Below are 25,763 nucleotides of genomic sequence, written 5' to 3' on the forward strand. Positions count from 1 at the left end.
TGCCAATACAAGATTTTTTTTTTTTTAATATTTTATTTATTCATTTGACAGAGATCACAAGCAGGCAGAGAGGCAGGTAGAGAGAGAGGAGGAAGCAGGCTCCCTGCGGAGCAGAGAGCCCGATGCGGGGCTCGATCCCAGGACCCTGGGACCATGACCTGAGCCGAAGGCAGAGGCTTTAACCCACTGAGCCACCCAGGCGCCCCAATACAAGATTTTTTGATACATAATGATTTGCAGCAGTTACAGCCTCAGTGTAAATTATAGCTCCTACAAAGTCAGAAATTTCTGACTTTAAAAAGTTACTTATTAACAAATTAAAAAGTTAATTACTTTTGCCATGAATAGCTTTGTTTTCATATTAAAATTATCATTTTTGCTGCACTTGCAAATTTGACACATTGGCATCCTTTTATTTTTAACTTTTATTAGTTTCATTTCATTTTAGATTTTTTTTTAAAGATTTTATTTATTTATTTGACACGAGAGAGAAATCACAAGTAGACACAGAGGCAGACAGAGAGAGAGGGAAGCAGGCTCCCTGCTGAGTAGAGAGCTCACCACGGGGCTCGATCCCAGGACCCCCAGATCATGACCTGAGCTTAAGGCAAAGGCTTAACCCACTGAGCCACCCGGCGCCCCCATTTTAGATTTCTGAGTAAGTAGAGATGATATTCAACATGAGAATCTTTGTCATTTAACCTTTTTAAATGGTTTTCAAATGAATCTAATTATAAACGTGAAAAATACTTAAGAGGACACAGACTCCTACACTGGGTAGAAATTTCAAAGAACCCTTCTAAATCTAAAATTTAAGATGATATAACTTTAAAAAGTGGTTAAGTGTTAGGGTCTCTAAATACCATTTCCCACTAAAAGGAACCAGACCTCCTGGGAAAAATGGCTGATTTCAGGTCTGGAATAGGAATTATACAGATGAGACTGATTCATTCTGCACCAGAAAACAAGAAGTTATCAAAGACTACTGGAGTCATGGCAAAATGACTCCAGGGCTAACCTAAAGAAGCTTTTACCCACCAAACATGGCATAATAGACTAATATACAATAAATATACAAATCTATTTATAATGATTTATCATTATAAATCATTTATTCCCCCTACTCCAAAAAACAATCCTCAATGGTTATTTATGGAGGCTGCTAAGTCTTCAACTCACTCTTAAAAATGACAAAAGAATCAAGCATTTATCTTGTCTTTATCTTGTCTTTTTTTGTCTTGTGTTTGTTGTATATTAACATATTCAAGGTAATAAAGAAACCAAATGTTTGTTGATAAGGGAAAGCGCTCTACAAAATAATCATAACTAACAGACACGGGAGAAATAAAAGATCTAGGAAACCATCGTTTTATAATTCCCAAAAAAAGAGTGAACCAAGAAATAATTATCAGGGTGCCTGGCTGGTTCACTAGGTGAAGCATGCAACTCTTGATCTCAGGGCTGTGGGTTCAAGCCCCACACTGGACTTAGAGGTTACTTAAGGAATATAATCTTTGAAAAAAGAGAAGGGCGCCTGGGTGGCTCAGTGGGTTAAGGCCTCTGCCTTTGGCTCAGGTCAAGATCCCAGGGTCCTGGGATTGAGCCCCACATCAGGCTCTCTGCTGAGCACAGAGCTGAGCTTCCCCACCTTCTCTCTCTGCCTGCCTCTCTGCCTGCTTGTGATTTCTGTCTGTCAAATAAATAAATAAAAATCTTAAAAAGTAAATAAATAAATAAATAAATAAAATTTTAAAAAAAGAAATAACTATCAATGAAAGCTAAAACCATTCAGGTCAAAAACTGAAGGGGAGGGTGCCTGGATGGCTCAGTGGGTTGAGCCTCTGCCTTCAGCTCGGGTCATGGTCTCGGGGTCCTGGGATCGAGCCCCGTGGTGAGTTCTCTCTACTCATTGTCCCGCATTGGGCTCTCTGCTTGGCAGGGAGCCTGCTTCCTTCTCTCTCTCTGCCTGCCACTCTGCCTACTTGTGATCTCGCTCTGTCAGGTAAATAAATAAAATCTTAAAAAAAAAAAAAAAAACTGAAGGGGAGGGGCACCTGCATGACTCAGGTCTGACTCGTGGTTTCTGCTCAGGTCCTGATCTCAGGAATGAAATGGTACCCCACATCAGGCTTCATGCTCACCATGGAGTCTGCTTAAGATTCTCTCTCGGGGTGCCTGGGTGGCTCAATGGGTTAAGCCTCTGCCTTCACCTCAGGTCATGATCCCAGGGTCCTGAAATCAAGTCCCACATCGGGCTCTCTGCTCGCCAGGGAGCCTGCTTCCTCCTCTCTCTCTCTGCTTGCCTCTCTGCCTACTTGTGATCTATCTATGTCAAATAAATAAATAAAATCTTTTTAAAAAGATGTTTTAAAAAAAAAAAAGATTCTCTCTCAGACATTGTGGGTCGGGAGGCTACCTGGGTGGCTCAGTCAGTTCAGCATCTGCCTTTGACTCAGGTCATGAATCCAAGGTCCTGGGATCAAGCCCTGCATTAGGCTTCCTGCTCAGCAGACAGCCTGCTTCTCCCTCTCCCTCTGTTGTTCCCCCTGCTTGTACTCTATCTAAAATAAATAAATAAAATCTTAAAAAAAAAGATTCTCTCCCTCTTCCTCTGCCCCCTCCCCCGCTCACTTGCACTCTTGTACACTCTATCTCCCTCTCTCAAATAAATAAATAAATCTTTAAAAAAAAAAAAACTGAAGAGGAACTTTTAAATATATGGATTAAGCTTTCATCACCTCAACAAGGACAAACGTGATGGTTCCACAAGTGGTATCATGGGAAGAACACAGCACCCCCTATGGAGAATTCTTTAAAAAAAAAAAAAAATTTTGAACCTGAATCTAATCACACTTCTACAAATTACAGGAAACATGAAGAATAGAACATGTTCAATGACACTAGAATATAAGCAGCAAACCCCAGGATGTGGGAAATGCTGCAAAAGAAATCATCCAATGTCTTCTAAAAATAAATGCCAGTTTTTAAAATGGGGAGATTTACTGATTAAAAGAGGCTTAAAAAGACGTAACAAGCCACAAACCTTGTTTTAGCTTCTAACTTTGTGAAACAAGTAAGAAAGTTGTACAAATATTAGGTGGCATTAAGGAATCACGTTGATTTTGTTCAGTGTGATAATGGTATTATGATTTTTTTAAAAAAGAGACTGCATTTGTTAGAGATTCATACTTTGAGTATTAACAGGTGAAATGAAGTATGTCTACAATCTGCTTTAAAACATTATAGAGGGGCGCCTGGGTGGCTCAGTGGGTTAAAGCCTCGCCTTCGGCTCAGGTCATGATCCAGCGTCCTGGGATCGAGCCCCGCATAGGGCTCTCTGCTCAGCGGGGAGCCTGCTTCCCCCTCTCTTTCTGCCTGCCTCTCTGCCTACTTGTGATCTCTGTCAAATAAATAAATAAAATCTTAAAAAAAAAATTATAGGGAAGGACATGTGAGAGGAATAAATAAAAGGCAGAAAGTTGATGACAATTAAAGAAGATGAATGATGAATATATAACCATTAGTTGAACTATTTGCTCTACATTTAAAGTTTCTGTAACAAAGGTTTTAAAAAAGTAGTAATCCCTAGAAACCTCTTAAATGCACAGTTGTACTCCTCACATAAAACAAGCAGCTTTTTTTCTATATAATATCACTTATAACAACTTGAAATAACTATTTTGGGGCCTCTCTGTATTCTTTTCTTCCAACAAATGACAATTAAACAAATAAAGCAAATCTTCCTTTGTTACTAGATACAACCCCCTTTTTTCCTTGTTGGTAATGATCAGATACTGTGTCATTAAAATTTACTTTCCATATATAAAAATTATAGTGAGGAAAATAACTACTTATATGTTAAGGCATCAAACACGAAGAAAAACTGAAGGACTAAGCATGCATATTTTCTGTAACTATCTCTAGAGAAATAATTCAACTCTGACATAAATTCTATGAAAAATCATATGAAGATCGTATAGAAAAGCAAGAAAGTTACTATGATATAATGGAATTCAAGAAAAGAAAACATCATAGTCAATTTCAGGGGAACAAAAGGGTTGGAGCAAACATTTGCTTCTTAAATAATTCAAGTGTCACACAGAATGGAAGGCAAGAAAAAAGTAATGTTCACATTCATTTCCCAACAATGACTTCCAAGGCTTCCATGACACTACTCAATCTCTCCCCTTTGCCTCCAGAAAACACCTCCCAGTATATGCTAGTATTTCTTGTGCACTAACCTCCTGAAACCTACTAAGTTACACAGATCTTTATTTCTATTTTATCTGTAAGGAAACAAAAACCATGTTAATGGTAAGGACCAAGGCCAAAACGTACTATGATAGTGGTTCCTACTTTGCAATCCTCCACTTAATCTATTTCAGAAGGTCTGGGACAGATAGGGACTAGACATTTGTGTATTGTAAAGGAGCAGGGATAGAATTCCCTCAGGGGATTCTGAAGCATATTGCTAATTAAAAACGAATACACCATGATTCTCCTGAGTCCCCTGCTGTTATCTATCTGCTGATTCCCACAAAATTAAATCCGTGTCTGTATATGTGTATGTGTTCACCAGCCTCAATCTCAATTTCTGCTCTTTGAAAAACAGTGTTAAGAAAATGAAGATGAGCCACAGACTAGGAGAAAATATTTGCAAAACACGTATCTAATAAAAGATTTATATCCAAAATACATAAATAATTCAAAACACAACATAAGAAAACTTTTATTACCCAGCAATCCCACTAATTATTTACCCAAAAGAAATAAAGACATGTTCATACAAAAACTTATAGAAAAGAAATTGAGACTTTCTTCTGTTAAAAAGAAAATGTTACTGAAGACAATGTTCACTACATTACTCAGTGTCTCCTACTAAAGATTCACATCTGAAACTACTTTTAGACAGTGCTAGAATACGCTCTTTCTTCACAGATGCAGTAATATTTGCTCTATGTGATAATGGAACATACTTAATTATATTCTCTGATCAATCACAACATTAGAGTTATCCTATCTGTATTTTCCTTTACCATGGTCCTTAATTATTTTAATCTTTATACATCTTTCTGTAAACTACCTCAAAATCTTTGTGGAAAGTTAAACCAGAACTGTATACAAAGAAATTGTAACCAACATAACAAGCTTTCTTCTATTAATTCCTTCTCGGGAATGAAGGGGATTTTTTCTTCCTTTCTTTCTTTCTTTTTTTTTTTTTTTTTTTTTGGTGTTCAAAAAGTTTTTATTTCTATACATAAACTACACTCTACATAAGGCTCAAACTCACAACCTCAAAATCGAGTCACATGCTCCTCCGACTGAGTCTGCAGGGCAACCCATTTCTTTTTCCTTTTATATACTTTGTTTTAAAAATTTTGGAAATAGCTCAGGGCACCTGGGTGGCTCAGTGGGTTAAAGCCTCTGCCTTCAGCTCAGGTCATGATCCCAGAGTCCTGGGATCAAGCCCCGAAACAGGCTCTCTGCTCATTAGGGAGCCTGCTTCCCCTCTCTCTCTGCCTGCCTCTCTGCCTACTTGTGATCGCTGTCAAATAAAGAAATAAAATCTTAAAAAAAAATTTTGGAAACAGCTAATTATTAAAGGTAGTACAGTTGACCCTTGAGCAACATGGGTATGAACTGCACAGGTCCACTTACACAGTTTTTTCAATAAATACAGTACAGTACTGCAAATGTATTTTCTCTACCTTACGATTTTCTAAAAATTATTTTCTTTTTGGGGTGCCTGGGTGGCTCAGTCAGTTAAGTGTCTGCCTCTTGATTTCTGCTCAGGTCATGATCTCAGAGTCATGAGATGGAGACTGCATCAGGCTCAGAGTGCCACACTGGGCATGGAGTCTGTTTAAGATTCTCTCTTTCTCCCTCTGCCCCCTCCCCTACCTTCAACCCCCTTCTCACAGTCTCTCTCTCTCTCAAAAAAAAAAAATATATATATAGATAGATAGATAGATATGTATGTATGTATATATACACACATTTTCTTTTCTCTAGTTTGCTTTACTCTTAACAGTATAATACATAATACAACATACAAAATATGTGTTAATCAACTATTTATGTTATCACTAAGGCTTCCAGTCAATAGTAGGGTGTTAGCGATTAAGTTTCAAGGGAGTCAAAAGTTATAGGCAGGGGTGCCTGGCTGGTTCAGTCAGAAGAGCATGAGACTCTTGATCTTGGGGTTGTGAGTTCAAGCCCCACACTGGGTATAGAGATTACTTAAATAAGGGGCGCCTGGGTGGCTCAGTTGGTTAAGCGTCTGCCTTTGACTCAGGTCATGATCTTGGGATCCTGGGATTGAGTCCTACATCGGGCTCCCTACCTGTGCTTTCTCTCGCTCTCTCCCCCACTCTCTGTCAAATAAATAAAGTCTTTTAAAAAGTAATTAATTAATTATTTTTAAAAAGCTAATAGGCAGATTTTTTACTGTGGGGGGACCGATGCCCCAACCCCACTGTTGTTCAAGGACCAACTACACATAAATGTGATAAAGCTGAATGTATAAATTAGGCACAGGAAGAGACTAACACCAGTAACAGAACAATTACAGCACTACAGTGTAATAAAAGTTAAGTGAATTGGTTATTCTCTCAAAATATAGTATTCACTCTTCTTGTGTTGACATGAAATGATAAAATGCCTATGTGATGAGATGAAATGAGGTGAACAACCTAGGCACTGCAATACAACGTTAAGCTACTACTGACCTCCTGACAATACAGCAGGAGGATCATCTGCTTCCGGATGGACCGCGGTTGACTGTGGGTAACTAAAACCACAGAAAGCAAAACCACAGATTTCGGGTGGGGGTGGACTATTGTGTTGGTTTTGTAATTCCCTCCCACTATACTCAATTTTTAATAAAGTCTTGTTTAAAAGTTACAACCTCAGGGGGCACCTGAATTGGTCAGTTAGCAGAGCATGTAACCCTTGACATCAGGGTTGTAAATTCAAGCTCCACACTGGATGTTAAGACTGCTTAAAAAATCTTTAAAAAAAGTCACAACCTGGTCTCAACTGTGCTGGGTGGAATTAAGCAAAGATTCTATCTCTACATTCCGGCTGCTGGGCCAAGCAGGACCCCTACCAAGGCTAGCATGACAATAGCAGAGACAATTAGGAAAAAACCTCTCCCATGAAGGAAAAGTACATTTCTTTTTTTCTTTTTTCTTTTGAAAAGTATATTTCTAAGAGGAGGGTCAGAGCCCTAATGCAACCTGCTTCTTCCCACAGGAAGAGAATCTGAATAGCACCTATCTTAGCGAATTGAATGATTATTAAGGGAGCCAAACTGTTACCATATTGATGAACAGATTTTCATTTCTGAAAATAAATCAGTCTCCAGTATACAGAATGAATGGGAGAGGAAACAACACAGATAGTGGGGGGGAAAAGAAGAGTTTTAAAGGCAAGGATCTCAGGGTCCAGGGATCAGGCCCCACATCAGGCTCTCTGCTTCCTCCTCTCTCTGCCTGCCTCTCCACCTACTTGTGATCTCTCTCTCTGTGTGTCAAATAAATAAAGGCAATAAATAATAATAATAAATAAATAAATAAAGGCAAGGAAAGTTAAGACAAAGCAAACAAAACAAGTACCATAATTAGGCTGGTGTTAGTAGAAATAAAATCTTAAAAATCGTATCTGAGGTAATCTCAGTAAGATTCACCAATTAAAACTGTACTGATAAGGGAAAGAGAAGAAGCAAGACGACTCAGAAGTTTCTAACATGGATGACTAGAAGACAGTAACTAAAAGAGAATACAAAAAAGGAAAACAGGGAGAAGGAATGGGGCACTATTTGTGAGAGCAAGTACTTGCAAGAGGAATAGAGAGTCGATTTTAGGTACACTGAATAAGCAATATCTGTTAAACAGAACAATACAAGTCAAATTACACATCTGGCAATACAGATTTTGAGTTTTAGACGCACACAAAAAAGAAGCAAAGCAGCAGAAAGGAAATCACGATGTATTTAATGGGTAGTTTTAAAGTGACTGTAGGAGATTACCCAAGAAAAACACAGGCCAAGGAAACAATACTTAATGGGCATGCAAAAAGAGTCAAAGATGACCGAAAAGAAGCAATTCAAGAGAAGAACCATGAGAATGCCATCTTTATAAACAAGGGGGAAGTTTCAAGGAGGACCGGGCAATAGGGTCAGATGTCTAAGAGAAATCAAATAAAAGCTCTGAAAAGCATCCATCAGACTTGGTAATTATTAGGTCATTTCAGTGATGTTAAAGACAATTTCAGTGGGGAAACAGAAGGAAAAGCCAGATGTGAGTTGAGGAATAAGTGTAAAAAACACAAGCAATAACAGTCTCAAAAAACCCCTCTAACTTCAAAAAGCATATCTCAGTTCAGACTATACTCTGTAACTACCACTTCCTGCTGAAAGGTACCCAGGCTTCTTGGGAGTTAATTCCAAGTCTGAGATAGTAACAAAAGCATGAGCCTAGGCACATCCTTTTTGACCAAAAAGGGAATAAACTTTCAAGGACCACTGAGTTAAACCAAAAGAATACAGAAAACTAAGTATTTTATTCTTTTTGATGCTTATGTAAATGAAATAATTTTCTTGATTTCCTTTCAGGATTTCATTGCTAATGTGTGGAAATACACTGATTTTTGTGAGATTTTTTAAATCCAGAACTCTGCTGAACTTATCACCTCTCACAGGGTATGCGGGGATGGGGGATGTTGGTGGATTTTTAAGGTTTTCTATATATATAATCATGTCATCTGCAGTAAGAGGTAGTTTTACTTCTTTCTTTTTATTTGGATGTCATTTCTAACTTGCCTAACTGCTCTGGCTACAACTTCAAATACACTGATTAGAAGTACCAAAAGAGGGCATCCTGATCTAAGGGGAAAGCCTTGCAGTCTTTCGCCATCAAATATGATGTTAATTACAATTTTTCAAATATAGCTTTTATCATGTTGAGGAAGTTACCTTCTATTAAAGAAAGTCTGATGAAGTTTTTCAAATGTTTTTTCCTACATCAACTGAGATGATCATGTGAGGGTTTTTTCCATTCTATTAATACAGTGAATTACACTGATATTTAGGAAAATTTTAACCAAGGAGCTATAAGACTTGTACACTGAGACCTGGACAAAATACGGCTGAAAGAAATTTTAAAGGACAGGAGTACCTGGCTGGCTTAGTCAGCAGAGCGTGGCACTCTTGATATCAGGGTCATGAGTTTTAGGCCCACGTTGGGGGTTAAGTTTACTTAATAAAAAAAAAAAAAACCTTTAAAGGGCATATCTAAAAGGAAAGATACCCTGCGTTCGTTGACTAGAAGATTTAATAGTATCATGATGACAATACTACCCAAGAGATTTATAAATTCAATTCAATCCCTAACAAAATCCCAATGGCATACTGTGTAGAAATAGGAAAAAAATCCTGAATTTCATGTGGTATTTTAAGGGATGCCAAATAGCCAAAACAATCTTGAAAAGGAGAAACAAAGTTGGAGGACTCACACTTTCCAATTTCAAACTTCTACAAAGCTACAGTAATCAAAACAGTGTAGTATAGGCACAAAGAGACATACAGACCAGTGGAACAAAACTGAGAATCCAGAAATAAGCCCTTACATACATGGCTGTTATGGACTGAATGTTTCTGTCCCCAAAATTTATATGCTGAAGACTGAAACCCCAATGTTATGATATTTAAAGATGGGACCTTTGGGAGGTAAGTAGGGTTAGATGAGGTTACCAGAGTAGGGCTCTCATGACAGGATTAGTGCCCTCCTAAAAAGAGAAACCAGGGAGCTCACTCAATCTCTGAGAATACACAAAGAAGAGATTATGAGGGCACAAAGCAAATATGGCAGCTGCCAACAAGCCAAATGAAATCTACCTTGCTAGAACCTTAGTCTTAGAGTTCCCATCCTCCGGAAATAGGAGAAATAAATTTCTATGGTTTAAACCACTCAATCTATGTTATTTTGTTATAGCACCCAAAGTGATTAATACAAAAGCCAAATGATTTTTGACAAGGGTGCCAACATCATTCAATGGGAAAAGAACAAACTTCAACATACAGTGCTGGAAAAACTGGATATCCACATACAAAAGAACAGAACTGAACACATACATTATACTATAAACAAAAGTTAACTTTAAATGGATTAAAGACCTACATTAAAGAGCTAAACTACAAAACTCTTAGACTTCTTCATATGGGAAAAACTACAGGATCTTATATCTGGCAGATGTTTCTGAAACTAAAAACAAAAGCACAAGCTACAAAAGGAAAACAGACAAATTAGACTTCATCAAAACTGAAAACTTCTGTGGCTCAAGGGACACTATCAAAAATGAAAAACCAGGCGCGCCTGGGTGGCTCAGTGGGTTAAAGCCTCTGCCTTCGGCTCAGGTCATGATCCCAGGCCTGGGATCGAGCCCCGCATCGGGCTCTCTGCTCAGCGGGGAGCCTGCCTCCCCCTCTCTCTCTCTGCCTACCTGTGATCTCTGTCTGTCAAATAAATAAATAAAATCTTAAAAAAAAAAATGAAAAATCAGGTGCCTGGGTGGCTCAGTTGGTTAAGCGACTGCCTTCGGCTCAGGTCATGATCCTAGAGTCCGGGGATCAAGTCCTGCGTCGGCTCCCTGCTCGGCAGGGAGTCTGCTTCTACCACTGACCTCTCTCCTCTCGTGCTCTCTCTCTCTCTCTCTCAAATAAATAAATAAAATCTTAAAAAAAAAAAAAGAAAACCACCTGAATGGGAGAAAATATCTGCAAATCACATATCTGATCAGAGTTTAATATCCAGAATATATAAAGAACTCCTATAACTCAGTAACAAAAAGAGAAACAACCCAATTAAAAAAGGACAAAGGATTTAAATACACATTTCTCCAAGGAAGATATACAAATGGCCAATAAGCACAAGAACAGATACTCAACATCAATAATGATTAAAAAATTACAAATCAAAACCGCAATGAGATATTGCTTCACACCCACTAGGACAGCTATTATCAGAAAAAAAGAAAAAAGAAAAAAGAACAAGCGTTGAAGATGATACGGAGAAATCAGAACCCTTGTGCATTGCTAGTACACCTCTGTGGAAAACAATCTGGGGATTCCTCAAAAAGATAAACATAAAAATCCCATTTATCCCAGCAAATGCATTTCTAGGTATATATCCAAAAGAAGTGAAAACATAGACTCAAACAGATTATTGTACAGCACTGTTTATATCAACATTTTTATAATAGCCAAAAGATAAAAACAACCTGTGCCCATCAACAAATAAAAGGATAAATAAAATATATTACCTACATACAATGAACTATTACTTAGCCATAAAAGATGAAGTTCTGATATATTATGCTAAGTGAAATAAGGCAGACACCAAAGGTCAAATACTGTGTAATTCCACTTATGTGAAATATCTAGAATAGGCAAATTCATTGAGCTATAAATTAAAGCATAACAGAAGCTAGAGGAAACAGTTATTCCTTAATGTGGACTTTCTGTCCGGGGTGAAAAAGACAGTGGTAGGAGCACCTGGGTGGTTCAGGTAGTTGAGCATCCAACTCCTGGTTTCAGTTCAGGTCTTGATCTCAGGGTCCTGAGGTTGAGCCCTGAGACAGGATGAAGCTCCGCACAGAGTCAGCTTAAGATTCTCTCCCTCTCTCTCTCCTTCCACCCCTCCCCACACTCACTCTCTCTAAAATAAATAAAATCTTTTAAAAAACAGAAAGAAAAAGACAGTGGTAATACTTGTACAACACTATTAAAATGTACTTAATTCCATTGAGTTACACACTTTTAATAATTAAAATGGTAAATTCTAGGGGCGCCTGGGTGGCTCAGTGGGTTAAAGCCTCCGCCTTCAGCTCAGGTCATGATCCCAGGGTCCTGGGATCAAGCACCGAATTGGGCTCTCTGCTCAAGTAGGGAGCCTGCTTCCTCCTCTCTCTCTGCCTGCCTCTCTGCCTACTTGACTTTCTGTCAAATAAATAAATAAAATCTTTTTTAAAAATAAGTAAGTAAAAATTTAAAAATAAAAGAATAAAATGGTAAATTCTATGTCATGTGTATTTAAACACATTAAAAAAATTTAAGGTAACTTTTTTTTAAAGATTTTATTTATTTATTTGACAGAGAGAGAGAGAGATCACAAGTAGGCAGAGAGGCAGACAGAAGGGGAGGGGGAAGCAGGCTCCTTGCTGAGCAGAGAGGCTGATGCGGGGCTCGATCCCAGGACTCTGAGACCGTGACCTGAGCCAAAGGCACAGGCTTAACCCACTGAGCCACCCAGGCGCCCCTAAGGTAACTTTTAATATAATTTTTTAAAAACATTCAGGTGCTAACCTTAAAGACCTTGTTGTAGGTTGAACTGTGGCCCCCAAAGATATGTCCTCCCAGGTATCCAGAATGTGATCTTTGCAGATGTAATTAGCGCAAGGATCTTGAAATGAGATAACCCTGGATTAGGGTAGGCCCTAATTCTCCTTAGAAAAGACAAAAACACAGAGAAGGCCATGTGAAAGCAGAGGTGAAAACTGGGAGTTAATGCTGCCACAAACCAAGGAACCTAAGGCCACCAGAAGCTGAAAGAGACACAAAGAAGGTTCTTTCCCAGAGCCTTCAGAGAGAGGACAGCCCTGCTGACCCCTTGATTTTGGAGTTCTAGCCTCCAGAACTATGAGAAAATAAATTTCTGTTGTTTTCAGCCACCAAGTTTGTGGTGATTTCTTACAGCAAACCTAGTAAACTAATACAGATTTTGGTACTTGGAAATGGGATGTTGTGGTAATAAATACCTAAAAATATGGAAACAGATTTGGAACTGGATGAGTAGATGCTGGATGAATTTTAAGAAGCATGTAAGAGGCAATCTGTCAACTATCAAAAAAAAAAGGGGGGGTATGACTGGGTGACTCAGTCGGTTAAAGCATCCCACTCTTGATCTCAGCTAAGGTCTTGATCTCAGGGTCATGAGTTCAAGCCCCAGGTTGGGCTCTACACCCGGCGTGGAGCCTACTTAAAAAAATTACAAGAAAGCAGAGTGATAGAAAAAAAAATCTAGATTGCCTTCAAGAGATGGTTGGTACAAATATATGCATTAAAGACAATTCTGGTGGGGGCACCTGGGTGGCTCAACGGGTTGAGCCTCTGCCTTCAGCTCGGGTCATGATACCAGAGTCCTGGGATTGAGCTCCATGTCAGGCTCTCTGCTCAGTGGGGAGTATGCTTCCCCCTCTCTCTCTGTCAACTTGCCTACTTGTGATCTCTCTCTCTGTCAAATAAACAAATAAAATCTTTAAAAAAAAAAATTAAAGACAACTCTGGTGAAGTTTCACAAGGAAGTGAGGAATAAGAAGAGAAAGTTTATAACATCCTAACACATATATGCCATGAACAAAATGTTGAGAAAAATCTGAATGTTAAAGGTGGTTCTGGTGAGATGTCAGAAGGAAAGGAAAAATATCTCAGAAGAAAATGAAGAATATGTTATTGGGAACTAGAAGGTAATCATTATAAAGTAGCAGAAAACTTGACAGAATTGTGTTCGATACTGGGTAGGAAGCAGAACTTGGAAGCAATGAACTTAGATATTTACTAAAACTTCTAAGCAAAGTGTTGAAAGCACAACCTGGTTTCTTTTTGCTGCTAAGAGTAAAAAGGAAGACCCAAGAGATAAATTGAGAAAATATTAGCAAAAAGGAAACAACTCTTGATGATTTGGGAGGTTCTCAGCTCATCCAGATGGAAGAGGATGTGAAAATTACAAAATTCACCATTAGAAATGTGCTCTAGAGAAAGGGCCAAGGGTATAGCTAGACAACTATTTGCTGAAGATATCAGATGTATGACTCATGGGTCCAATCAGTCACCTCAATTTAAATCAGGAATAAAGACTGGGTTATCAGGATCCACGAAGAACCCTGTTGTCTAATTGTATGGACCCCCTTTACATAGAAGACTCAAGGTTTGTGAACACATTTTTTTAAAGATTTTATTTATTTATTTGACAGAGAGAAATACAGCAAGAGAGGGAACACAAGCAGAGGGAATGGGAGAGGGAGAAGCAGGCTTCCTTCCCCCCAAGCAGGGAACCTGATGCGGGGCTCAATCCCAGGACCCTGGGATCATTCCCTGAGCCAAAGGCAGATGCCCAGTGACTGAACCACCCATGTGCCCTGGTGTGTGAACATATTATACTAACAAAAACACTACCAGCCTATACTTCAAAGAACAGATCAGACAAAAATGAAAAAAAAAAATCTGGAATTCTACTGGCAGGAAAGAGCTAATAAAGCTACTCATGTGTGAACATGTGCTATCCTTCAAGAAAAAGAAAGGTACACAGAAGTAGAAGCCAGAAAAGTAGGCTCAAAGCAGGGGTCTACAGTGTTTCAATAAACCCAGAGGGAAGAGGATCAAGCCAGAGAGAATTTTTCTCAGGTCCTGAAACCTAAGGAAATTGGTCCAGCTGGGTTTTGAACTTAAGTGGGACCAGTGATCCCTTTATTCCTTCCATTTCCTTCCTTTTGGAATGGGAATGTCTATCCCATGCCTGTCCCAGGATTGTATCAAGAAAGCAGAGACTTGGGGCGCCTGGGTGGCTCAGTGGGTTGAAGCCTCTGCCTTCAGCTCGGGTCATGATCCCGGGGTCCTGGGATCGAGCCCCGAATTGGGCTCTCTGCTTGGCGGGGAGTCTGCTTCCTCCTCTCTCTGCCTGCCTCTCTGCCTACTTGTGATCTCTGTCTGTCAAATAAATAAATTAAGATCTTAAAAAAAAAAAAAAAAAGCAAAAAATTTGTTTTCTGGTTTCACAGGAATACAGATGAAGAAGAATTTTATCCCAGATGGGTCATACCCAGAATCACAATAAATAAATAAAATCCTTAAAAAAAAAAAAGAATTCATGCTATAAGGGGGATGTTGGGATACAGATGAATGTATTTTGTATATGGGATGGATGTCAAGTTTGAGGGACAAGAAGGTGGACTGTAGTGGCTGAATTGTGGCCCCTAAAAGACATATGCATCCAGAAGCTCAGAATGTGAGCAGAATAGGTCTTCACAGATGTAATTAAGGTAAAGATGTTGAGACAAGATCATCCAGGATTAGGCTGGACCCTAAATCCAATGAAGATATCCTTAAAAGAGACAGAAAAGAAAACACAGAAGGCCATGGGAAGAGGGAGGCAGACTGGAGTTATGCTGCCACAAATCAAGGAATATAAATCAAACCACCGGAAACTTCCAGAATCCTTCCAAAAGCTGGATGAAGGAAAAATTCTTCCTTAGAGCCTTCAGAGAGAAGCTGGGCCTACTGACACCTTGATATCAGACATCCAGCATCCAGAACAGAGAGAGAATAAATTTCTGCCATATTAAGCCACCAAACTGGTAGTAATCTGTTATGGATTACACATGGATAACATATGGATGTTATGTTAGAATTCTAATACAGATAGCCATTAATAAAAAATGAGACAAATTTAAACACCAAAAAGAATACTGACCACAACACACTTAAATATAGCAAACATATTAAAATCTATGCTTTCATAATGATATCACCTCCCAAGCCTCACCTTTAGGATTTGCTCTGGCATCGATTCATTTTTCTGAAAGTTGATAAATAAAGGAGGAAAAATAAGCATTTACTCTCTGCTTTTCCATAAAAATATTACAGGGTAACCAAATAATTGATGAAGAAATTCTTTACGGAAGAATTCCAGTGAATAACAGATGTTAAAAAAAAAACAAACAGGGGTCCCTGGGTGGCTCAGTGGGTTAAAGCCTCTGCCTTTGGCTCAGGTCATGATCCCAGGGTCCTGGGATAGAGCCCCGCATTTGGCTCTCTGCTCAGCGGGGAGCCTGCATCCCCCTCTCTCTCTGCCTGCCTCTCTGCCTACTTGTGATCTCTGTCAAATAAATAAAATAAAAATCCTTTAAAAAAAAAAAATCACTCCTCTAATGAAATCACAGACCTAGGAAAATCATCTATGACTGATAATTCATTACGTGAGATGTTAAGAAACTATAATGTTTAGGGGTGCCTGGGTGGCTCAATGGGTTAAAGCCTCTGCCTTCAGGTCAGGTCATAATCTCAGGGTCCCTGGATCAAGCCCCGAATCGGGCTCTCTGCTCAGGAGGAAGCCTGCTTCCCTTCCTCTCTCTCTGCCTGCCTTTCTGCCTACTTGTGATCTGTCAAATAAAGAAATAAAATCTTTAAAAAACCAAAAACAAAAACTATAATGTTTAGATTCCCCCAGGCAGAATATAAATTGACCAATTTTAGTCACACTAAAAGTGTGCCTCCTGGAATAATGCAGCAAGAATTCACCATCTACTAGCATCATCTAATAGGGTGACTATATATCCTAATTTGTCCAGACAGTCCCAGTTTATGGTTATTATCCCACTGTAAACAGCACACCCTTTTATTCTTAAAACTGATTGGAAATAAGTTATATATAACTCTATTCATGAATTTTTCTTCTTTTTTTGTCACGAATTTTTCTTTCTTAAAGAAACTGAACCTAAATCTCATAAAGCTCTACCAATTCAAGTTCTCAATCTTGACTACAAATCACTTGGGAAATTTTTTAAAATACTGATGCCTAAAATCCAGCCATGAATTCTAATTTCATGAATCTGAAATGTAACCTGAGAATCAGGATATTTAAAAGCTCTCCAGGTAATTCTCAAGTTTCAGCCAAAGTTGAGAACTGCTCTATATGTAACTACTAATTTGCGGGAAATATGAAGGGTAATTGAACATGTTAAAACACCACAAGAATTCAAGCAGCCAAATCCAGAATGTGGGAAATTCTCCTGAACAAATGACCCAGTTTTTTCAACAAAGAGATAGCATGGGAAAAAGTACAGGGTGTATACAGTAGGGAGGGCAATAGTTGAAGTTAAGAGAAATTTAAGAGGCAGATAAACCAAATAAAATGGCAAATCTTATTTGGATAGTGATTTAAACAAACCAACTGTAAAAAAAAAAAAAAATTTAGAGAACCAAAGAAATCTGAAAAGACTGGATTAAGGAACTCTTACCTTTACTAGGTATGGTATTGGAGTTGTTTCGTTTTAATTCTCACTTATTAGAAATACATGCCCAAGTATGTATAGATTAAATGATGTCATGCCTGAGATTTCTTTAAAATTATTTTGACCAAGTGCTCACTTCAGAAGCATATATACTAAAATTATTTCGACCAAAAAAAAAAGTTGGATGAGAGAGGAATAGCAAAATGTTGAGAACTGTTCAGCTGTCAAAGTTGGGTAAGAGGAATATGCAGTTTCACTGTACCAATCTGTATTTTATATTCTATTAGTATCAAATTATGAAACAGAATAAAAATGGGTTTTGAATTTTTGTTTATAAATGTACAGTATGTATTTCTATGTGTATATATATATCACATTTAAATTTATAAGACAACAAGTTAGGAGATGTAAAGAAAGATGAACACACGATCCTTAACCTCAAAGAGTAGTGGGTAGTCCATGTGGGATAGAAAAGGTTTGCTCAGGTATTATCTTTGATGAAAAGCAGGAAGGCAGCTAACACAAGCTTCCAGGAGGCCAGAAAGATAGGAATGAAATCAAAGTAATATTATGCATATTCCCTAAGCATAAATGGGTGTGGGTGTTATTATCCCAATATTGCTAAATACTAGAGACTGTACCATAACCTGACTTTGAAAAGCCCATGCTCTATTACGTTCAGCTATTTGAAAATGCATTCTTGGCTCTTTAAGGAAGACATAGTCGTAGCTACAAGAGAGCTTCTGGGCGCCCCACTTCTGCTCCTCACTCACCACTGCTTGCTCTCTCCAAGGAACAAGTCCATCAGAAAGCTGCACTGCAGACAAGGCTTTTAAAGACACCAGGAAGATACTCGTGGAAACAGAGGCGGCAATTCACCAAAGTAGAATTACTCTAACCAGCACAATGTAAAATCTTTGGAGAAGGTATCTGCGACTTGATCAGAGGGACAAAGAAGAATCTCAAAGTAGAAAGACAACTTTGGATGCCTACCACGACTCTGAAAATCACTACAAGGAAAACTCCTTGTAGTGAAGGTTCTAAGATTTGGGATCATTTCCAGATGAGGATCCACAAGCAACTCCCTGACATGCACCGTCCTTTTGAGATTGCTAAAGCAAATTACGTTCATCACTACTAAGCCAGGAGTTGAGGCTGAAGTCACCACTGCACATGCTTACGTCAACCTTTTTAATAAACTGATTACAGTTGTTCAAAAAAATTAAAAAAAGAAAATGCATTTTTTATAAGTCAAATGGTCAAATTATTAGCAATTTTATATGGTTCAACCTAATACTATGCTATAATGCTTTCCTTTCTCTTTCCTTTGCTAAAATAATTACATAATTAATGCACAGTAAAATAATCAGAATATTTAAAAGAAACATCAGTCTTCTTTAAAGAGTGGTCAGTTTCCTAATACAGAATTCAAAATAGTCACTAAATATCCATAAAATTGCAATTTTACATTTATCTCCTTAAATGGTCTTTAGTAAATTAGAAAATCATTCTATTTTCAAAGGAAGCACAGACTTTATCTTTAAAAATAAATAGCTTTAAAATATTTAGTGTATACTTTCTTAAAAATAAACCTCTGAGTTGTGAAGATGTTTTAAGGTTATCTCAAACTAGAATGTATTTCAATGCATCCTGAGAATTTACACCTCAATTTAAGTATGATTCCAATGATTTTAACCACCAAAAATCCCAGATAATTCAGTACCTAGACTATTATTATACATATTACATGTATGTGTTTTATGTTACATGTTACACACAATTGACATATTAACTTTTATGTTATTATGATGAATTCTACACTATCTAATCTACACTATCTAATGAATTCTACACTACACTATTATAATGAAATCTACACTATCAAACAGTATAATTTTTCAGTAATACCTGATACTGGTTTATCCTATTATATTATGACCTTGAGCAAAAAAAAAAAATCTCTGAACCTCAGTTTCCTCATTTATAAAATGGGACAATAATAGTGATCACTGTTTATGGAATTAATGAGGATTGGAGGATATATTACACATAAAATAATTAAAATAATGACTAAAACTTAAATGCTTATAAATATCAAGTATTACCTTTATTTACAGAAACCTCTGCTAGTTATAAGATGGGTACCGTGAAAATAATTCAGAATCATCAACGCTAGAATGGCCTCTTCAAATGCTCTCTATACAAAGCCAATGCATTCTTCAAGGACATGCTTTACACTGTGTACATGTGAGCTGCAAATATTTTTAATATGTACCATTGTGCTTTTTAAGTAACACATTTAGTGAAAAGAGAAAAGATTAAAAGTTCATCAAGGAATTAAGAGGGATCAACCTTTTGCAATTATTTTATTATAAAATATTAAAATAACAGAAACCCAGAACAAAACTTCTCCATAATCCCATCACATGATAAAAATCAATGTTTTCATTTGTTCATGTTATTTTTTATTCCTTACCTACATGCATGTTCACTCTTTACATATTTACAATAATAATATGGATAACACTTTATAGCCTATATTTTCACGTAATATTATACGATTGTTTTTCCATTTTGCAAAAATTTTTCCCTACTCTTTCCTTCCTTATCCCCACCCGTTGGAGGTAATCAACAGTAACATGTAGCCTGACATGTAGCCTCCACGACTTTCTCCAAGCTCATACATATACAAATATAGACACATATGTGGGGAAGGGAAAATGGTCAATTTTTACAAAAATGGAAGCATACTACTTATACATATGCTTATCTTTCTTTTAAGCATACCAAACACATATGCCTCAAATTTAATATACAGACAAGTTTGAGTGGATACAACTTAGACCATGTAATAACATATACATTTACCAAAGTCATCATTCTGCATGTAAACTTTGAAAAGATATAGGAATTTCACAAAAAAATATGGCCACCAGATTTAGTTAGATCTCATGCATGCTTCATAAGTTTATTTTAACAGCCATGTGTAATTTATTAATTAGTTAGCCTAATTATTAATTAATTAGTTAGCCTTGTATTTACAAGGCTAACTAATGAATTTTAAAACTTACATTAGAAAGTAAACATTTTATAATCTTAAAATTCATAAATATCTCAAAAATATCCTAACTTTAAAGAAAGACAGACTATGTGTATATGAACTTCATATGAACTTGGTTCTTAGCACAGATGATTGATGGATATGGTGCTGACCCACCCACATAATTAGCTTCCCCAAGTTCAAAAACTGAAAGACTGGCATTCCAATATAGTCAGAATACAATCAAATCAACCTTATCTAATGAATACCTATTGTTCTAAATGCCCACAAGCATAAAAGACAGCCAGCAGTCCTACACAGAATTTAAGATTAACCTAAGTCGTAAAATACACTCTCCCATCTAACCATAATCCAGAACAATCAGAAGATCCCTAAATCTGAATCCACAGGAGACAATTTTGGAGTATAAAAGATGCTGTGTAAGATTTACTGAAGCAACCAAAATTACAAAGCAAATAACTCGGTACTCAAACCCTAGAACCTCTACTCTAACAGGTGAACTTTCTTAACCTAATATCAATGTAAGTCTTTTTGAGTTCCTATTACATGAAAGTCATGGGTTTTGGAGATGCAAAAAAGCAGGAGAGCCAGAATATATTATCCAAGATAATCATAAATATCACAGCATAATACATAGCATACAGTTCAACAATTAGCATATGTGCTCAACAACTTTTTGTGACTTATGATTATAAAGGTCAAAGCGGTTAAGCATCATAAACACAACACCATGTCATTATCAATGCAATTTCAGATTAAATAACCTAAACTTATTATCTAGGCCTATGTACTTTTTTAGCTGCATCAAAGCAGTCAAATTACTTAAAAAGATATTGTACTTTTGTACATAGTCCCCACTAATCTGTTTAGAATATATACACATACAGAATCCATGAGTTTAGCACGTATCAAAGAAATGAGGGGAGGAAAAAAAGCATGTGTACCATGTGTACAGTTCAGGATAACCCTACTGAACATTCTAACCAAATATCAAAAACAAAATGGAGGCACACCTGTCTGGTAGAGCATGCGACTCTTGACCAAGGGTTGTAGTTCAAGCCCCACACTGGGTATAGATATTACTTAAAAAAAAATTAATGAAATAAAATAAAATAACTTAAAAAATGGATTATGGAGCCTAAAAGTTAATGAATGTAACCTTCCTCCACAATGAAATTGGTAAAATAACGGGAAAAATCTGAAGAAGGGCTATATATATATTACATGACATTAAAAAAATAATGGTTTAGATTACTACCAGTGTGGCACCTTTAAAGTATATTAGAAGAGAAAAAAGTATTTAAAATCTAGATGAATTTGTTACCAACCTGCTTAGATGTTTTCCAGAACATTCCATTTTATAAGATGAATGCTAATAGCATTAGTAGCAACTGGATTCAGAGATCTCCTTGAATGAACATTACACATCTGAAGTAATTCATCCTATATATTTTAATTGGTAGACCACATGCCACGTGCCTTTCCTCAAATGAGGATCCAGTTTAAACTGACTCAGAGCTTGAAGAGTAATTTAAAATCTCAAAACATGTGCATTCCATACCCAATATTTATATTAAATGAATTATTTAATATACTATCATACAACATATCTTGTTCTAGCTATGACTAATTATTGCATAAGGAAGATTTAAACTTCTATATCCCTAAGACTATCATCATTAAATTTTAATTGCTCCAAATACCACAATGAAATGCATTAAAATAACTGATAATGGATAAAAGGCTAGATATATGAGAAAATACGTTATAAAACCAATAAAATGTTAATAGTTGAATCTAGGCAGTGAGTATACGAACGGTCTCTGTAAATGTTTTCAGTTTTGCTGTGTAACTGAAAATATTTCCAAATAAACTGTTAGAAAAAAACTATCTGACATTTCTCTGGTTATTTATAATTTAAGTTTTGTTGTTTTAGGTAGGCATGCTAGGCATGGAGCCCAAGGCGGGGCTTGAATTCAAGACCCTGGAATCAAGACCTGAGCTGAGATCAAGATCTTATGTTTAACCAACTGAGCCACCCAGGTACCCCTATAATTTAAGGTTTTAAGGGGAGACACAGAGATTGACATCGGACACAAGCATTGTAGTTGGGACAAACCTGAATTCAAATCCCAGATCAACCTCTTAAAGAGCTATCTGACCATAAGTATAACTACTTAACCTCTCTACGCTCACATTTCTTCATCTGCAAAATGGGTTTTACATAGCTAATGCAAAGTTAAATTCCTCCTATAAAGCACAGTGCCAGGCACACAGTAAGCACTCAAAATGTCAGCTGTAATTCATTGTGAGATTGCTAATTCTATGCTATATCATAAAGGCAGCGTCAGTAAAAATTAAGTAGTAATTTTTTACGTGGTTGGCTTAACACTAATTTGATCATTTTGTGACCATTCCCCAAAGGAAGACTCCTAATAGGAAACTCACTGCTCAACATGCTAAGGTTTGGGAGGATGGGAAGGAAATTTTTTTTAAAAATCTGAAAAATATTGCTCAGTCGATAGTACAGTATTGCTCTCCGTCTGAAAAAAAATCACTCAATTAAATAAGAAAAGTTTCAAGACAAACTTTAAAAGGCATTCAACAACTCTCATGTACAACTGGCTTCACCTCTGCACGTTGGTTGGGTACACCCTTGTGATGACAAAACTTGTCATAACGTTCTTAATTGCTGGTAAAGAGGCTAGACTAGAACACGACATTTAGAGTTGCCAAAATCTAAATGAGGACATGCCAACGACCCCACTTCTTCACAGGTAAGAGCACCACCTCCACCTTGGTCTTGATAACGGTTATGGGGGGGAGGGGAAAGGAGGTAGGAAAATGAATTCGCGATGGTGTTAACTGAAGAACCCTCCAGGTTATTCCTCTTGAGACCTGTCCACGACTTATTCCCGCCACTACCACCCCCACCTGACCTCTCCCCAGTTAAACTTCCAGACTCTGATTTACTAAAGATGCACTTAAGAATATGACACTTCCCTCCCTTGGCCCCCATAAGCCACCCCCAGTGCCAGAAAAAAAAAATTTTTTTTAAAGAAAAATAAAGCAAACAACAACCCCCGCCCCTCCCCCTCCTAACCAGCAGCAAATCTTTGTCCCACCTGCCGAAGGACCACTCACTCTCCAGCGCGCTCCATACCCAAGGTTGCCTCAGTCCTGCCCGCAACCTCTCCCCAACCGGGCCTCAGCGACCCCTCCACGAGCCTGCGCCTGGCCCATTCCCGGCCCCGGGACGCGACTCCCGCCCCGCCCCCCGCCGCCCGCCGCCCGCCGCCCGAGTTCTGCCTCACCTCACCTACCCTCTTTCGGGGGCCGGACTCCACCTCTCTCTCCGCCATGTTGGGCCCCGCTCGGAACCGCTGCGGCTCCCGGCGCGGTGGCGGCGGAACCTCTCGGGCCCCCGGCCCCCGCCCACACTGCAGGCACGGCCGCCTCGCGGCAGCTTCCCCGGACCCAGCCGGGCCTGGCGCTGAGAGAGGAGGGGGCGGATGCCGCGCGCCGGGTCGGAGATGTAGAGATCCCACGGGTGCGCGCGTGGGCGGTAGGGCCTGCCCGGGAAAGGGGGGGGCCGGGACTCGGGGGGTTAATGGCCTCCAAGGGGCCCCGTGAGTAGGATTATTTTCTCTCAGAGAAATTCCTCCGCCTGCGGTTTCTTAAAGGGATCACTAAACCAGCCCCTTGCGCGCGCCCCAGATGCGCAGGCGCACCTTAAGCCCCTCCTTCCTTTCCCACCAAGCCCCCGGTCCTGAGCGTGCGCGGTGAGTGGCCAAGGGTAGGCCAAATCCTGCAAGTCTCTTTGCTGCCAGCAGCTGCTCCCACCACTCAACTATGGCCGCTGCCTTAAAGGGACCATGACGCAGTGATGAGGGAGGAATGAAAGAAATTGATGAAATGACTATCTGGAGAATTGGGTGGAATGTCAGTGAGGGGTCCAGATCATCAACTTATACCTGACTGCGGCGATGCCATTGAGCTGAAGTTCTCAGTGGACCTCTGAACATGAAGAATCCCAACCAATGAGGGAACAAGCCAGTCATCTCAAGGAGACCCAACTTTCCTTCCCTTAAATAGCCTAATCTGAAGCACGGGCCATAGAATATTAAGGGCCAACTCTGACAGCCTAACCTCAAAATCAGATCCTGTAATGATTTTGAAGACCAAACCAACAACTGGAGATAATTTCCTTGATAGTAATTTGTCCTTAGACTATCTAAATCGAAAAGAATCTCAGAAAGCATCTACTCCAATGCTCCCAATGGTAAAATTGCTGTCTGGTCCAGAAAAGTAATTTGCCTCAAGGCGCCTGAATGCTGGTGTGAATTTAGAATCAAGATTTGAGCAACAGCCTTCCGGGATTTTCAAGGTACCAACCTGTCTTCAAAGCAAAATATAAGTCAATTTTCATCTAGAAGATCAGAAATGGGAGTTCCATGATACTTCAAGAATATGGTAATTCTCCTCTGAAGACGTGTGATAATTCGCACATAATTGTGTGTCTTCATGCACCTCCATTCAAGGAGCTTTGAGACTCTGACTTAAAGGATGATCATCTTATTTCCAAGCAGAAAACTGGGAAGTAAATTTGGGTCTATCTTGCCCTAAAATGGAAGCTGAGGAAGACTATTGAGAATACGGGCTTGATTTATTCCTCTTCATACCTTCCAGTTCCTTAGCCTCAGGTGGAGAAAAATTGTTCTAATGGAGTTCATAATGATAGCTTAAAGACAATCAAGTAAGAAAGACAAAGAAGCTGCCTCTTGAAGGTCATTCCCCCACAGTAAGAAACATTCAAATGCAAATGAGAAACTCCTAAAATCACTAGCTAATGAGAGGTAATTTATGACTTTTGTGTGTCACTTGGTAGCTGTTTGGAAACTGAAAAGTTTCCTAACCCATCACATTTTGCTGGAAACTATCTGTGAAGTTGCTGGAAGTTTCCACGATGGTCCTTGCTTAGGCCTCTTCATCTTTAATTTCACTTCTTGGTAGAAAAAAGAAAAGGACAAAAGAATGTATATTTCAGCTGGAATTTTTGAAACATGTCAGACCCTTTAGTTCCATGTTTAGGACAAAAAGGAAATAAAAAGAGAAAACAAGAAAAGACTTTTAGAGAATGTGGGTACATGAAAGGTCTAGTGGTTTCTACCTATTTTATTGGCAGTGGAATACTCCCTTCTAATAAAATCTGACAGCTTAAAATGGAGTTGCTAAATTAGTAGTGGAGATGGGAACCCATAAACTGCTCACCCATCCTTCCCCTTGTCCTCTCTCTTCTTCAATGCCCCCTCTCACCATTAGAGAAATAGAGCATTTCTCAAAACACAGTTGAGAGCCATTAACTTAGTCGAACTCCACGTTGTAAACACAGAGTCACTGAGGCTCAGAAACTTGTATGCTCAGAAACAGCACCAGAACTGGAACAAGTTTCTTGACCCCAAGCTTAGCACTGTCTATTATAGCAGATTATTTCTAGAAGTATTAGGAATATATTGGGTCTTGAACAATAGGCAAGATTTGTGCATTGCAGGTAATATACAAGCATATCATGAATGTTCACTGCAGTCATCCATTTAAAAGGAAGGAGAAAAAAGAAAACCAACACTCAGCACTGCAA

The 25,763-nt window shown here is 38.4% G+C and overlaps 1 protein-coding gene across 2 annotated transcripts in view; it reads right to left on the reverse strand.

The window, feature by feature from the left end:
- Positions 1–23,859, reverse strand: part of ZMYM4 (zinc finger MYM-type containing 4) — a 146,926-nt gene extending 123,067 nt beyond the window's left edge. The window contains exon 1 of one of the 2 annotated variants that reach the window (XM_080800227.1): positions 23,449–23,859. In XM_080800227.1, the coding sequence (XP_080656353.1) occupies positions 23,449–23,487 (39 nt within the window). In that variant the 5' untranslated portion in view covers positions 23,488–23,859. Of the gene's footprint in view, positions 1–23,439 lie in introns of both variants that reach the window. The other variant, XM_080800226.1, reaches the window with a different exon arrangement.
- Between the last annotated feature and the right edge of the window lie 1,904 nt (positions 23,860–25,763).

This window comes from Martes martes (assembly GCF_963455335.1).
Source record: "Martes martes genome assembly, chromosome: 4".
NCBI lineage: Eukaryota > Metazoa > Chordata > Mammalia > Carnivora > Mustelidae > Martes > Martes martes.